The 15,752-nt window shown below is 44.0% G+C and overlaps 4 protein-coding genes across 8 annotated transcripts in view; 3 read left to right on the plus strand and 1 right to left on the minus strand.

The window, feature by feature from the left end:
- The first annotated feature begins 1,276 nt into the window (after positions 1 to 1,276).
- byn (T-domain transcriptional activator brachyenteron) lies at positions 1,277 to 4,973 on the plus strand. The gene is made up of 8 exons (XM_089588730.1): positions 1,277 to 1,479; positions 2,487 to 2,582; positions 2,809 to 3,052; positions 3,133 to 3,286; positions 3,489 to 3,674; positions 3,749 to 4,224; positions 4,373 to 4,729; positions 4,818 to 4,973. Exons 1-8 carry the CDS (start codon positions 1,277 to 1,279, stop codon positions 4,971 to 4,973), a joined length of 1,872 nt encoding a protein of 623 aa, XP_089444856.1.
- Positions 4,974 to 6,738: 1,765 nt separating this feature from the next.
- On the plus strand, positions 6,739 to 8,999 carry Xpac (DNA repair protein complementing XP-A cells homolog Xpac). Its single transcript, XM_014354461.2, has 4 exons — positions 6,739 to 7,045; positions 7,143 to 7,254; positions 7,327 to 7,451; positions 7,526 to 8,999. Exons 1-4 carry the CDS (start codon positions 6,903 to 6,905, stop codon positions 7,962 to 7,964), a joined length of 819 nt encoding a protein of 272 aa, XP_014209947.2. The 5' UTR covers positions 6,739 to 6,902; the 3' UTR covers positions 7,965 to 8,999.
- Hmgcr (HMG coenzyme A reductase) overlaps positions 8,005 to 15,752 on the minus strand; it is a 28,658-nt gene continuing 20,910 nt past the window's right edge. For all 5 annotated transcript variants that reach the window (XM_089590306.1, XM_089590343.1, XM_089590378.1 and 2 more), the window contains 8 exons: positions 15,318 to 15,405; positions 14,914 to 15,211; positions 14,345 to 14,487; positions 12,360 to 12,993; positions 11,773 to 12,160; positions 11,139 to 11,677; positions 10,734 to 11,047; positions 8,005 to 9,619 (listed from right to left, as the gene is read on the minus strand). In XM_089590306.1, the coding sequence (XP_089446432.1) occupies positions 9,484 to 9,619; positions 10,734 to 11,047; positions 11,139 to 11,677; positions 11,773 to 12,160; positions 12,360 to 12,993; positions 14,345 to 14,487; positions 14,914 to 15,211; positions 15,318 to 15,405 (2,540 nt within the window). In that variant the 3' untranslated portion in view covers positions 8,005 to 9,483. The remainder of the gene's footprint in view (positions 9,620 to 10,733; positions 11,048 to 11,138; positions 11,678 to 11,772; positions 12,161 to 12,359; positions 12,994 to 14,344; positions 14,488 to 14,913; positions 15,212 to 15,317; positions 15,406 to 15,752) is intronic.
- Positions 9,822 to 10,744, plus strand: LOC106640426 (uncharacterized). Its single transcript, XM_014354465.3, has 2 exons — positions 9,822 to 10,249; positions 10,320 to 10,744. The coding sequence occupies exons 1-2, from the start codon at positions 9,972 to 9,974 to the stop codon at positions 10,645 to 10,647; spliced, it is 606 nt and encodes a 201-aa protein (XP_014209951.3). The 5' UTR covers positions 9,822 to 9,971; the 3' UTR covers positions 10,648 to 10,744.

Here is a 15,752-nt window from a genome sequence, read left to right on the forward strand (position 1 = left end):
GTCTGGAACGGAGAAACGAGTCCTGCAAACAAACGCGCGCGCATACATCGCTTTGGAGCGTAAAACATTTTACGAGGCTCCATACGGAGGAGCCGCGAGCACATTGTTACAGGTGGAAGGAGCCAAGAGCCTGTGTTGATTTTTCTCATTACGCCGCGGCACGAGATCGATGCCGACTCTCTCTCTGTCCTTTCCCAAGAAGAGACGCAACAATTACCCGCTATATACACATATATATTATACTCGACTGTCTCGCGACACTTGAAAGTATTTACCTGCACGGGGGGATGATGAAGCTGCTCGTGCGGTCCACAAGCCTCCGGGTCACAGCAACCGATCGCCGAACGCACCAAAATCAACCAACTTCCGATGCCGTCGAACCAAACTCGATCCAAATCGCGACAAACACGTAACGACCGTATACTCGCGCACCTGCTCCCGAGCGTGAACAGTCAGCCCGGCTTTTTCGTAAAAATAATTATATCCGTACAGACGGTACCAGGGTATATATTATATACATGTACGTGGATGTATGCGTAACGAGGGGCGGCTCTGCACGTATATCATAGGTACGACGAGCACGACTGTAAGTATAGCCGGTGCCATGGGGGCCGAGGAGCTGCTCGTATAGGGATGGAAGAAAAGAAAAATGGAGAGAGAGAGGACCCGAGCCGATCGTAGGACGGGGCGGCTCTCGGGGTACCGATTGGCTTTCGAGCGAATGGGCCCGAGCCCAATGGGAGCGGCCGGCCAATAGGCGGCCACGGTCCGGCCGAATGACGGCCAATTAGCACCGTATCGGCGTGCAGCCGGAGGCCAGCGCTGCTCGTCGCTCACGGCTCCTGGGGCACCCGAGCCTCTCCGAGGCGCAGTCTCCGCGCAGGGTCCGCGCCTCGTTCGCCGGCTAGTGTGAAATATCGCGCCCTGGTGTTACCCCGTGCGCGACTTTTCAGCCGCTCTTTCTCTCTCCCTCTATCTCTCGGGCTCGATTCTCTTGGCTGTCCTTCTTTTTCGCGCTGTACTGTACAAGTGCGCGTTTGTGCCTATTATACCACCCGCGAAAAAAAAAAACAAAAAAAAAACAGCAGCATCGCCAACCGCTCTCAACAACGGCTCTCTTTGTGTATCGGTGTTTTTTTTTTTTCCCCCCTCCGACCGGCAAGTTGATAATTGATAAATCCACCGAGGTGCCGGAAACGACGAAACGTACCGATGCTCGGGGTGGTTGGATCGCGTCACGCATGCCGATCTTGGTCGTCGAATTGAATCGAGGAGGATGCAGAGCGTCGGCAAGGAGGAGGAGGGCGGGGAGAGTGAGGGCCGAGCGAGCAAGCAGCAACAGACCGTCGCTCATCTCGAGGATAGGGAGCGCCTCGAGGACAACGGTGGCCGAGGATTGTCGCTGGCCCTCGAGGACCGGGAGCTCTGGACGCGTTTTCAGTGCATCACCAACGAGATGATCGTCACGAAGAACGGCAGGTCCGCACCCATTGCCTCTCGTTTCATGTTACCCTCCGATCTATATTTATTTGAAGATCAAACAAATCGGTATTGCGAACACGGTTTTTCTTTTTTTTTTCCTTTTTTTTTTATTGTACGTTGGGTCACTTTGTTGTGGTTTGAAAGCAAATGAAGAGGGCGATGCGCACTGGTCAATAAATAAAAAGGCCTGAGAATTGCACCCCAAAAAGCACATCACGAGCAGGCACAATAAACGAGAACTCAAGGGGAGGGGGGGGGGCAACGATATAATATACGAGCAATAAGTAGCGGCAACAGGTCGTTCGAACTCGATAGGTATATCCATCCGTCCATTCTTTTATGCGCGTCTCTTGTAGTGCAGGGATAAAACAACAAAAAAAAAAAGAAGGGGGAAAGGATAGAAAAAAAAAAAAAGTTGGCCGCGCAATAAAGTTTTACAACACGGCGGCACGTTGAGATGTTTCCTCTGATCGTGGGACCGCGTCTACGGTGCACGCGCGCGCTCATCGGACCTTTTACCCAATGGCTACGATGTAATATATTGTATACCCACCTAGTGCATGATGAGAATCGTATCTCTCTTGGTTAAATAAACGCAGGGGTGAAACAACGGGTGGAGAGAGAGATAAGAGGAGAAAATAAAAAAAAATTAAAAAAACGTTTTTCCGACCCGGCTGCCGTCGGGCTGTAAAGTATAGTAGCCGCAGTAGGTAGCAGGTATATGTGTATGGATATAGAGATACACGAGAAAGGATAAATGATGAATCCATGCGTCGGGAGCTTATTCGAATTCCGAGCAAAATGGTGTTTACTCTGCGCCTTTCCTCGTTCGGCGGATTTTTTTTTTTTTTTTTTTTTTTTAAACACAGTCTCAAACATTTATTCTCTTTCGATATGGTTTATCAACGTTGCAAGTCGTGAAACTCAAATGCACGTCCTCACGATGGTACCTAAATTTTAATGTTATGAGCGTAATTAATGTGTTAAAATTTTGTAAAACTCAGGCGGATGTTCCCGGTGGTGAAGGTAGTAGCGCGCGGCCTGGAGCCAGCCGCCATGTATACGCTGCTGCTCGAGTTTGTGCAGATCGATCCTCACAGGTGAGACACCTTTTGAGCAATTGTTTAACAATACGTTTGTAAAAATATACATGTATATAATATACATTATGCGCGTAACAGCTCCAACATCCAAATTAGCAGCGCATAATTGTTTGAAACGTAACCACGGGCTATTTTTATCTCGTACGCGAAAGATTGCGTCACCGGCGCAAGTTCGTACACGTATGTACTATATATACCTGTGCACCGTTTAATCACCTTCCAGATGGAAATACGTAAACGGCGAATGGGTGCCGGGAGGCAAAGCTGAGGTGGCACCCCCGAATCCGATCTACATTCACCCGGAGAGCCCAAATTTCGGCGCCCACTGGATGAAGGAAGCCGTCTCCTTCGCCAAAGTCAAGCTGACAAACAAATCGAACGGCACCGGTCAAATAATGCTCAACTCGCTGCACAAGTACGAGCCACGCGTTCACCTCGTGCGCGTCGGCGCCGAGGAGCAGCGAACGGTACATGACTCTTGTTTCCTTTGTTCTTCCTGCCATCCCCGATTTTTATGCAAATTCACATACACGGTGTCTCTCGGCAGGTTCTCACGTACAGATTTCCAGAGACCCAATTTATTGCGGTGACTGCCTACCAGAACGAGGAAGTCACGGGTCTCAAGATCAAGTACAACCCCTTTGCCAAGGCTTTTCTCGACGCCAAGGAGCGCCCGGCGGACTCGCAGCCGTATCCCCAATGTAAACATTATTGTACACTTTTACACCGTTACTCTGTTCTACCTGTTGATTTTTTTTTTTTTTTTTTTTTCCTCCAAGAGATAAAAGTGCCTTCCATGCCTTCCATGCAAGAACGTGATATATAGTTACAATGAAAGCGCAATTGTAGCCATAAAATAAAGCAACATAATACATAAAATCATACCTATACTGAACTCCTAAGATAGCGGAGCCTGGTTTCTACCCCAGCCGACTATGAACTACGATTATGGGCCAGGCATCTCGATGAGCCAGAGCCAAGCTTCAATCGGCAGCGCAGGAGGCTCGCAGGGTGGTATCTCGTCGTCGAGCAGTCACAAGAATTGCCGGCCGGCTCCCTATCCCCTCAGACACAAGTACATTCAAGAAGGTATACATTACGCGAATTGTTATATTTTCCTTGAAAATAGTAATAATTATTATATATCTCACTGGTGCTTGAAGAACAACATGTGGACTCGTACGGTCCGGTGCCTCTGCTGCACTCGAGCGCCTACGTGAGCGGCTGGTCCCGGAGTCCGGAGCAACATCAGCAACCCCAGGAGCAGCTCTCGGTGGTCCAGCAGGTCGGACCGATGACTACTACTACCACCACGACGGCATCTCTGAGCCAAGAGTGGCCATCTTCGGCCTCGCCCTCGCCAACCTCGGCCTACCCGAGCCTCAACCATCACCACAACCGACTCGTGTCGAATAGCAACAACAGCAACAACTGCCCGCCCGGTAGCATATCACCGGGTCCACCTCCCCTCTACTCTGGGAGCGGTAACTCCAACGTGGCTCCGGAGTGCGTTGAGCCTCAGTCCGCGACCTGGCTCCACCCGGCGGCGACTCTCTCCGAGCAGATACAGCAGCAGCAGCAACAACAACAGTCCTACCTCAATCTCAACCTCCATCTGCACCATCAGATTTCCTACACGGTAAATCGGATCGATTTACGATACCTACACGCGGAGTTACATATAAGAGAAAAACAACATCATCAACCCATGCAATTGCAATGACAAACTATATCGAATAAGTACTTGAGAGGAGTTGATTGTTTATTATACCTTTCGTTTGTTGCAGAACGGAGCAGCCCTGCAGCAGGCGATCTACGCGCAGGAGCCGGTGATAGGCCAGCCACAGGACTACCCCGACTACCATCCTCACCATCATCATCCCGGTAACCATTCGCACGACGTGCAGCAGGCTCACCTTCAGATACAACAGCTGTCCTCGCCCCACCACCACCACCACCACCACCAACATCATCATCACCACCAACAGCAGCATCAGCATCCTTCCGAGGTGGAGGCTGCGAGTTACGACACCAAGGAACAACAGCAGACTTTGCACCACCAGCATCCCCAACTGACTGCCACCAGCTACGACGGGGACGAGGAAAGAACGGGCACTGCTGCTGCTGCTGGATCTGAGCACACGGTAATGTCAGATTAGCCCAATGGTGAATATTTTGGTTCTACGTACGGCAAGTATAGAGTTTTATGTGATGGCTCATGTGATTTGAAAGGTGCTGGTCGAGCGGCGATTCCTGAGTCCCGTCATCGAACATCATCGCCATCAGGTACAACAGCCACAATCCGAGGAGCACATCGAGGAGCAGCAGCCGCACAACTGGACACCGCTCACGCCACCACCAGCACCCTCGCAAACGACTGCACTCTGATACCACACAATAATCGCCGAATCACATGATTATTATAATTATACCGTATATTATTCATTGTTTACGATTATTCTTATTTTCAAGCTCAGCGCCACTAATTGCATTACATTTAGATAAAACTGTGATTTTTTTCATCACTTTTTAGGATCGATGCGTGTTACTTTTGTTTATTGTTTAATCGCGTATAAATATATATATATATATATATAGTGTGCGTGTGCAAAAGTACTTTGAGGAAAAGCTAGTCTTATCGCTTCACTTTTCGTCCTTCCAATGCTTTTACATAATAATATATGTCACTCCCGGCAGTGTAATACAATTATATGCACTTCATCGGAATTGTGTTTTTGTACATTTTATTGGTAAACAGAAGAAAAAAAAATTTTTGAAAGACGGTGTTAGCTTCGATGAGTTACACATGGTACGTTTTTAAATATGTGCAAATAAATTTAACATCCTTTTATCAAAAATACCGCCACTCTTGGGAATCAACAGAAAACATATTACACGTTGAAGTAGTCCGTTACGACAAATATTCATATACATTACTGAGAATTTGACAATATATCGGATGAAAAAAGAGCTAGTTTTATGGATCGTCTCCCTCGAGTATGAAGGTTTCGGAGGGAGCTTTTTTTATTGTAGTAGGAGGAGGTAGAGCGCTCGTCCCCGCGGTATTTTCTTTATTGCTGATCCAAGTAAAATCAAAGACTTGGATCGAACTACGTAACTATATATTAGAAAATCTAAGGGAAAAAAACTCTGGCACTACCTTTTAAACTTACATCCGCGACCGTTAAAGCGCCCCCGTGTTTGCATCGAAATCTATACGGAATTATCCGTAAAATTCACACTAGACATTACTTGCTTACAATCTATATATATTATAAACCAACACTTTTTTTAACCAAACGTTCAATACGAAACTGATAGATGTAACCATATTGCAATAGACAGAAAAATGTAGGCTGTTATTGAACAAAAAAAATTTTACCAAAAACTGATACACGGAGTTTACAGTAATGTATGTATACACATTCTCGATACATCAATGTACCGTACATCATTTTTGATGCGATACTAATTTATTTTATACATATATTTATATGTAAGCTCGATCAGTATATCAGTAATCATATTGTATTTTTGCGAATGACATAACAAATATATAGGCCTTTAACGATATTCCGTCCTTTTGTATATCTAATACATCTAAAATTTTATTTTTGATCAAGTATATGTATAGGTAATACTGTAAATATATTATTAGAACTATAATAAATCTTGTTGAAAAGTACAATTCAAAATTTATATCACGCTAAAATTTCTAATGATACCACGGAATGTTACCAGCTTTCCAAGCCCGGCCTCCAGTGACTTTATAACTGTAAAACACTTCTCTTATTTGTTTGTAACCTATACACACGTATGTAAATGCTTTTTATTAAACTGTACAATTTTATTTGATACAAAAGTATAAATTTGTATCACTGGTACCTATTTTAAATGATACAAATTTGAAGTAAATAACTATTGCTCGCCAGCTATTTTACACAAGTACAATATAAGTATATTTAGTTTATTCGGCATTTAATTGGGTTTGGGTTGTTCGGTTTACAATCAGCGCCATCTAGCGAGGCTGATTCCAAACTGCCCTTTTCGTTTTCTGAAAATTCCCTAGTCTAGTGCCACTAGACCGACACTAGACTAGGGAGTTTTCAGAAAACGAAAAGGGAATACTACTTTAGTTTGAAATCAGCCTCGCTTCAAACGTTGTTTACATAACAATAAAGTTTATTTTTTGCTCAAAGAATGCATTGACAACACTTGAATCTCATCAAATCGATAGTCTTATATACATATGTGAATAAACCTCTTAGTGTTATCCAAGTTTCACCGTTTAAACAATATAAAAATAGTAGATAAAGCATGTCGACGGAAAACAATAGCACGGATGGGCCCAATAAGGAGGAAGTGGATAGTGGTATTCAGGAACGTATTACAAAAAACAAAGAAAGAGCATTGCTGCTAAGAAAAGCTAAAGTTGTCACTCATCCCTATGCAAAGCAACAGTAAGCTAAAATTGTTGTTTCATTTTAGTTAATTGGCTCAGTAACATTGAATGCAACTACCATACCTTAACCCATACATTTATTGGGTTATTTTTAGGGATAAAGAGGGTGGCGTCCAAGGTAAAGCTATCAAGGTCTCTGGACAAAAAGTTATAGACAGCGGAGCTGGATTTCTCATCGAGGAAGATGGAGAACTTGAAAATGCTATGGTAAAAAACTACCGTTGTAGATTTGTACCCAAGTTTTTCTGTTGAAAAGTAATTTTACTATCTGACTTGCAGTGTAATTTAGTCGCAGAACCTGCGCCAATCATCAGCAAACTACCGGAATGTTTGGAGTGTAAAAAAGAATTCAAAGATTCATTCCTCTTCCAGAAATTTGATTATCTTGCATGTGATGAGTGCAGGTTGGATATTTTAAAACTTTCTGCTTTTAGAACAACCAATTTATTTACTAAGTATATTTTTCAACATGATCTAGAGATAACGAGGGCAAACACTCATTGATAACTAGAACAGAAGCCAAACAAGAGTACCTTTTGAAGGACTGTGACCTTGACAAGAGAGAGCCACCTTTAAAGTTCATTTTACGCAAGAATCCCCATAACATAAGGTGGGGCGAGATGAAACTTTACTTACAAATTCAAATTGAAGAAAGAGCCTTGCATGTCTGGGGTAGCGAGGAAGCGCTTTTGGAAGAGCGCGAAAAGCGAGATGTCAAACGTGAAGAAACAAAAATTAAAAAGTTCAACAAAAAAGTAAAACAGCTGAGGATGGAGGTCAGAAGTTCATTATACGATAAAACTAAAAAAGCGTCACATACACATAAATTTGGTCAGGATGTCTATAACGAAGATGATGATAATTATACGCATATTTGCCAAACGTGTGGATTTGAAGAGACTTATGAAAAAATGTAAAGGGAAATAATTTTTTGTAATTTTTTTTCAGTATCTCAGTTTTTTTTTTATTATTGTCTTTAACTTATGCCAAATACCATAAGCATGTTAAAAGAATCTCATTATATTTTTACTTTTATACTTTAATTACATGGTTGATTTGTTTTTTACATTGGATTCCTGAATTTGTTATACACAATCAATAATTTATTAATCCTAAAAAAAAATATTTCCAAGTGATTTTTTTCATTAAGACCGAAACAATAAATTTTATTGCTTCGCGTTAGACGCTCAACACGTATTTTACAGAACTTCCTTAATATTATTGACAATAGTATACAATGGATAAGTTGAAGCGCTTCAAATGATCCGTTCCTCGCGAAAATGATTTCGTTATAAAATTGTTACCATGAAAGATTTACTTACATGATCAGCTGAACAATTTTTTTAAGCCAAAATAGTGGCAAGTCTGAGAAAGTCACGATACTCGCGGCAAAAAGATCCCTTATTTTTATGGGTCACTTTATATTGTCATAGTTATTACTTAGAATAGTTTGAAACTTCAGTTACCTCTTTGAATCTATTAGAATATATTTTTTCGACTTGCACAGTTTGTATGAAATCGTAATGCATACAAACCGGCGAATACTAATCACTGAGCAATCCAAAAACCGTAAAAAGTAAAACAATTTGTCGAAAAAGTCGGGAATTGAGATACAACGTTGAAATTTTGTAAAAATACGCGTCAGATAACCGAAATATAAAAAAAGAAGATATTACAATGCATGCAACACTCCTAAGAAAGAGCTACAACGTCTTGGTAAGCATTATACCTGGTTCGTGTATGAGCAACGCTCAATTGAACGTCAGATAGATTGAATCCTTGTAATTATAAGGCTCAACCCAACCGACGCATCAAATAAAAATAAGATCCGCATGTAAAAACTTGCTCAAGGTGTTAAAACGAAAACAAAAACTTATATTACAAATAAAACTATGAAAACTTATAATCAACTAAATGACCAACAATAACACAATAAGTATGTTTTCAGTTATAGTACGTACAAGATAGTTCAATAAGTAATTTGTGTATTTTAAAGACTGCTATAGTCGCTGTACAATAACTTTCTTATTATCTAATACTTCGTCAACGGCGTTAACAAAAAATTTCTGTAGACGCACGGCAAACATCAAACTTTGGCAATTCACATTTGCTCTCGCATTAGTTTTTCAACGATTGGTATTAGCGCCATTCATTTGTATACGCACATTTTAACCTGTATAATAATAATAATGATAATAATAATAATAATAATAATGCGACTTGGACGCATTGACTTCAAAAGTAAAGAATAAAACATGTTGTACAAAATGTGGAAGACTGCTGCTCAAAAGCCAAGTACAGAGTCCATCATTGTTATTATTTTTCTCCTCGTCAAGTCCGTACCTTGAAAGTCTTGATTGATCAATTTTTCACAGTGACTGATTAAGGTCACTAATGACAATCACAAAAGAAACACAAGAAGTAGCTTAACTAACGCTACGAGCCGCTCGCGCAATTTGTACTGGCTTGAGGGATAGGAGGCAACACGCTTGGCACCGTCAAACTGAGGCCCTGCATCCTCCTTATTGGCATAGCTGACGAATTTATTTGACTGCTCACCATAGTAGATGATCTGTAACAATCATAATTTGGTTTTTTTTTATATGTGTTATCAATTACTTCAACTAATTTGATTTGAATCAAAGTTTATTTTCCTAAATGTAGTTGGCGCCGCTATCAGCGCGCTTTTTTGGAGCTTGTCATCTGCAGGTTGCATTGTTATTATTTTTTTTTTCGTCTGAACCAATCAAGACATTAAGTAAAGCATATACATTTGATGGTTGCATAGGTATTGTTAACTATCATATATTATGTATTTTTATAAGTATTCATAGATTTCTTTAAGATTCGGTCGAAAAAATGCTATAGAGGTTATTTTTGAGGTTATTTGCAAAAACAACATCGTTGAGTCAATAAAAGTGATAATGAAAAAAAAAAGTAAGGAATACTCGTCCAGTTCTGAAGATGAAGCTTGCATAGAAGCTTTAAAAGAAGCTACTGATCAAGATTTTTTCAAGAATTCGTTTTTCAGCAGTGAAAAATCTTTGGAAGACGATTCAAAGTCACAGGTAAGCAAGACTGATGGTAAAACTCAGAAAAAAGAGAAAATCAAAGTAGAGAGCTTAGAAGAATTTGAAAATCATGGACTATCGCAATCTTGCAGAGATTTCATTGCCAAAAAGTTTCGTGAAGAGCTAGAAAAGTACGTGGGAAAAAATTTATGAACTAATGAGGTATAATATGACTAACAATTACAATCTCATTTTTTTCAGGGATACAGTTTTTGTTGATAGAGGACCGGAGCTTAAAAATCCGAATAATTCAAATTCAAATGAGGAGACTGGAATCAAACTTTTTTCTTCATCTAACACAGTTCTAACAGGAATCGTGGATACAGTGGAGCCCAAAATCTTGAAAAAAAGAAAAAAAAGCAGCATTCCATTCAATGAAAAAGACAATTTAAAAAAGTGCGTAGAAGTCGCGGTAAATCCGGAAGATATTATATCGCAGAAAGAAACGAAATTTTGGACTGACAGAAAAATACGCGAGCCCTTTAAATACAAGAAACAAAAAAATGGATTGCTAACAGAAATCAAGTGACGCCTATAAAAATAAATTTGTAACATATGTATATTTTTCACACAAATCGAGCAATAAAAATAAAGAAAAAGAAAAAAACAAATCACCTGTTGTGCCTTAGATGACTCTTGACTAATTGTCCGGCCGTGAGAGCGGCCATAAGTGAAAGTTCTCCAGCAAGTACGGTCGCGCAGACTATCCTCGCGAGTTTGTTAGCGTTCTGGCCAGGCTCGAGCACGTTTGCTCCTTTGACGCCGAGCATGGCCAGACAAGCTCCCTGAGCCGGTAATCCGGTACCACCGCCTATCGTGCCGATCTCGATACTGGGCATCGTACACGACACGTACAGGTCATTGCCGTCGATACCCCACGGCTCCATCAGCGTCATGCAATTACTGCTGCCAACGTTCTGTGCTGGATCCTGAAATCGCGTGATGAAACAAGTTTGTTAACGCATGAAAAATGTATTGGAAAGACAAACGCAAATATACAAGCAGAATCCGCGTACGCACCTGTCCGGTGGCAATGTATATAGCTGTGACGATGTTTGCCGCGTGGGCGTTGAAGCCACCTATGCTACCGGCCACAGCGGAGCCGATCATGTTTTTGCTGATGTTGACGTCAACAAGGGCCTGGGTGGAAGTTTTGAGCACCGTGGAGACTATCTCGGCGGGCACGATGGCCTCACAGACGACGCTCTTGCCCCGGCCCTCGATCCAATTGACCGCCGCTGGCTTTTTATCCGTGCAAAAGTTACCGCTTAGCGAGAGTATCTCCATATCCGTGAAGACCTCTTGCACCGTGTGCAATGACTTCTCCGTGCCCTTGGACAACATGTTCATGCCCATGGCGTCGCCCGTCTTGGCCACGAAGCGGATGAACAAGTGACGGCCAGCGATTCGCACGTGGATCTTGGTGAGCCGAGCGAATCGGCTGGTCGCGTCGAAGCTGCTCTTCATTTTGTCGAAGTTGTCCGGCTGCTGCATCCAATCCATGGCTTCGCTCGCCCGGACGATATTGGGGAAGCGCACCACCGGTCCTCTGGTCATGCCTGCGTGCGATTAAAAAACAAATCGAGTAAGACTCGCGTCGAAGCGCGCAGAAAGAGGAAAGAAGAAAAAAAAAAAAAAAAAAAAAACAACTAACCGTCAGCCACTACGCGACTGGTAACACCGCAGCTCATGAGCGCTCGGCTGCCACGATTCGTCGAGGCAACGAGGCAACCCTCCGTCGTGGCCATGGGCACGTAGACGAGGTTGCCATCGAGGAGAAGCGGCCCAGCGATGCCCAGAGGCACCGGCACGTAACCCACGACGTTCTCGCAACAGGAGCCCAACACTCGGCTGTAGTCGTAATTACGGTACGGCAGATCTATTAGCTCCTCGGTGAAGTTGCCCGCGATGCCTACGATGCTCCGACGAATCCCTACGCCCCGCTCCATATCCCCAACTGCCTTTTCCAACTGGTACGGCTGAATGTACTTGTGGTTCACCAGCTGAATCACCTCGGAATCGGTGAGAACGTTGGCACCCAGCTGCCAAGGTAAATTGGTTTGTTTAATCTTTTTTTTTTTTTTTTTTTTTTTTTTTTTTCCTTCATCGCAATTCCCGAAGCGCGTTCTAATGTGTTTTTGGGTTAAAAGAGAAATCAAGAGTCGGCGCGCGCGACACTCGCATATCTGATGCACGCAAGTGCATACACATACGAAAGGAAGAAAGCTGCAGGCGACTGACCTCGGAACGGTAAATGGCGAGGCACTCCTCGAGGCTGCGCAGGCTGTCGGATCTCGAGCAGAGGGTCTCGCTGCTGGACGAGTGGGGCGAGCCGGTCAGCAGAACGTCCTCGGTCTGGACCTCCTTGTCGAGCATCTCAACGGCGGAGTCGTGGCCGACCTCGATCCAATCCTCGCCCATCGACGAGGTCAGGGGAAAGACCGCCGCCGCCGGCTGGCCGCCGATGCTCATTGTCGCGGCAAAGCGCTGGCTGAGTTTGCTGTCCATGTCGCTGATCCCGCTATCGCTGTTCTTGCTGCTGACCCCACCCCCGATATGCTCCTCTTCGTCCTCCTCGTAGTCGTCGTCGTCGGTGTTGGCAACCCGCCCGGGCAGCTTGGCCTTGCGCTCGGCCTCCTCGGCCTCCAGCCGGAGCGAGCGCTCCTCGAAAAAGATGAACTTGACCGTCAGGGCGAGCAGGAGGATCAGGATGACGATGTTCTCCGCGCTCACCGACAGCCAATTGGTCAGGTAGCCCCTCAGGTCACTCGGGGCCTCGGTTTTGTTGCGATTCGTCAGGACTATGCTCGGGCCCACCGTCGACACCGTCTGGCCTATCGCTTCCTCGGCTTCCTCATTGCGGAAGGGCCAGCGACTGTAATCAATCGATCGTCGACTCTTTAGGCTTTTCTTTACCTTCCGTCCAAACAAAGCGACAATTATTTCACAAGTCTCGCGAAAATGTCGAAACGCGTACCACCACGAATGAAAAATCAAAGAGCCGAGGAGCACGGCACCGCGAGCAGTTTGGTTCTGGAGCCGGCCGCGGCAACCCGAGTCATACGCGCCCAACGATTTCGACTCGCGCGTCATTGTTCACATTCATAAATAAACCGTCGGCGAAGAAACGACAGAGATGATGATCGGCCGATACATATTAGACGAGTTTCCACGAAGCCGTCCTCCCTTATTCTTTCGGTGTACGCTTCCTTGGAAGAAGAAAAAAAAAAAAAAAAAAAAAAATGTAGAAAATTTAAAAAAGAAAAGGAAAAAAAGAAGAAGACGTCATAGCCGTGGGTGTATATTTATAGATTCAGACTTTTCTGGTGACGAAAAGCCGTGGCGAGAGCCTACAGGACGCACAATGAACCGGTTGTCATTGACGAGCGCAACGGAGTATATACCATTGTCCCGGGTCAGATGGTGCCGATAGCGCTGTACACATTGTAAAGGTACGTACATTAAGGAGCGTCGTGCGTACAGGAATCGCTAGTGTTGTTGTTATGATACTTCTTGTTTGATTTCGTCACGACGATCGGAGGAGGACCAATGATACTTACCGATATCCAGTGACCTACTTTTTCGCGTTTCACGAGCGCGTCGTAATCAAATTAGAACGATGCGACACTCAGAAATACGAACAGAGATGCGATTAGTATATACGGTGCGCTATGGGTTACTTTATTACAATAGGTTCGATCACCTGCGTTCTATTTGTGCAATTAGGCATTACAGCTATGTACGTACAGATCTCTGGACACGTTCAAATTATGTACCTATTTGCATCGTTCATTAAGTATATGGAAAATTTTGGGAACAAATTTGATAAGTATAGGTACACTTTGAGAAGCGGACTTGTACGATGAAATCGGCAAAAATTGGTGTTTGGAATTTTTTGCCAAGATAATTTTACGAGTGGAAAATAAATATTTACCATTGCAATGTACTGTCTGAAAATTCAGAAAACAAAAGAGGCGATGTCATTTTAAAAGACTAAGGCCACTCGGGATTCGTACGCCACGGCAGGATGGAAAAAAAAAGGAGACGTGCGCCAAAGCACGTATAAGTATACTCGGTGGTAGTGATACACGTAACGCGCACACCTATAATGGACAAAGTCCGGTGTTGGCCAATCCCATAATTGGCAAGAGAGCAGAAAGAGAGAGAGTAAGCCGCACGCGCAAATCTATGTAGGCACACGTACAACCTATACAGGGGAGACTCACCTGTGCGCGTGCACGACAAAAAGACTGGCTATCATGATGAGCTTGAGCCGTTCGACGACGGGATTTGGCTTCTGATCTTCCTCGCCGCAGCTATTACCGGTGTGGCCCGTCATCAGGATCTCACTGTCACTGCTGCGCGAGAGCTGTAAACAAGCACATAGGCATGTAGATACATACGTATCACATATTGTTGGATAAGCGCATGTTCAACATAAGCGTGAATTATGATCGTTATTTCTTCCCGGTACGACGCGAACGTAACAGCCCACGCACGCACACACATGTATATAGGTGTATACACAAGACAGCTGCCGTTGGCTACAGTGTCAAGTTCGGTGAAGCTTTCACCCGGCGCTTCGCAAACTCCTTTCTTTCTCCTCGTCCGTTACGTCATGCAGGTGTTGCAGCAACAACAACAAGCACCACCACCACCAGCTGCCTAGTATATACATATATGTACACGCGCACCTTATACCACGGAGTTCCCAAACCGATGATATAGAGTTGAGTAATCGCGCTCGATTGGCGTCGTACCTATACATGCAGAGAGGAATGCGAGCGCGACTTACCCCAAGGAAGAACGAGAGACAGGCCGGATAGAAGGTCATGAAGACGATGTAGTTGACGAGAACGCCGAGACAGGCGTAGCCGCAAAGTATCTCGAGTCTGCGAACGCCCGAGAGGGAGCCGATGCCGATCAGTAGGATCTCGACGAGGGTGTCGAGGGTCATCGAGGGCCCGAGGATCGACATGCCCCGGGCTATGTTGGCCCTCACTTCATCCTGGCTTTTCGAGCTCAGCGCCAGTTGGGCCAAGGTCCGCGCCTTGTTCAAGTCTATCACCAGAAGGAAGAAGAACAGGGCATCCCTAGGTGTCATTGCACGTCAATGGGAAAAACAAAACAAAAATCATTATTATCATCATTGTTGTTTTTTATTATTTTTGAGTTGCTTGACAGAGCGTGTCCACTTACTTTAGATCGGAGATGTCGTTGCGTCCAAAGTTCAACACGTTCAGGGTGAATATGATGCTGGAAACTATGGTGCATATCCCGGCGATCCCTACAACAAAGGGTGGAAAAATTTATTTGTACGAACATAAAAATAAACGGTGCAACGTGTGATGATTTATGCTAATGAGGATTGACCAGACACAAGTGTTGATATTATTGTTGGCATAGGTGTACGAAAACTTTGACCCATAGATACATCGACATGACGAATGGGAGTGGCGATGTACGCATCGGACATAATGCAGCGTGTACGATGATAACGACAAAGTATTAATTTTCGCAAATGACGTCTTATCAGCCAAATAATTATCATCATCATCTGACATTATGTGGCCGCATAACATAACGATTGTAATACATTATGGTGCTGGAAAGATAAACGTATGTTTGCCGAGA

The sequence above is a fragment of the Copidosoma floridanum genome, unplaced genomic scaffold, assembly GCF_036245765.1.
Source record: "Copidosoma floridanum isolate Cflo_tuat_1 unplaced genomic scaffold, Cflo_Japanese_pri ptg000001l, whole genome shotgun sequence".
NCBI lineage: Eukaryota > Metazoa > Arthropoda > Insecta > Hymenoptera > Encyrtidae > Copidosoma > Copidosoma floridanum.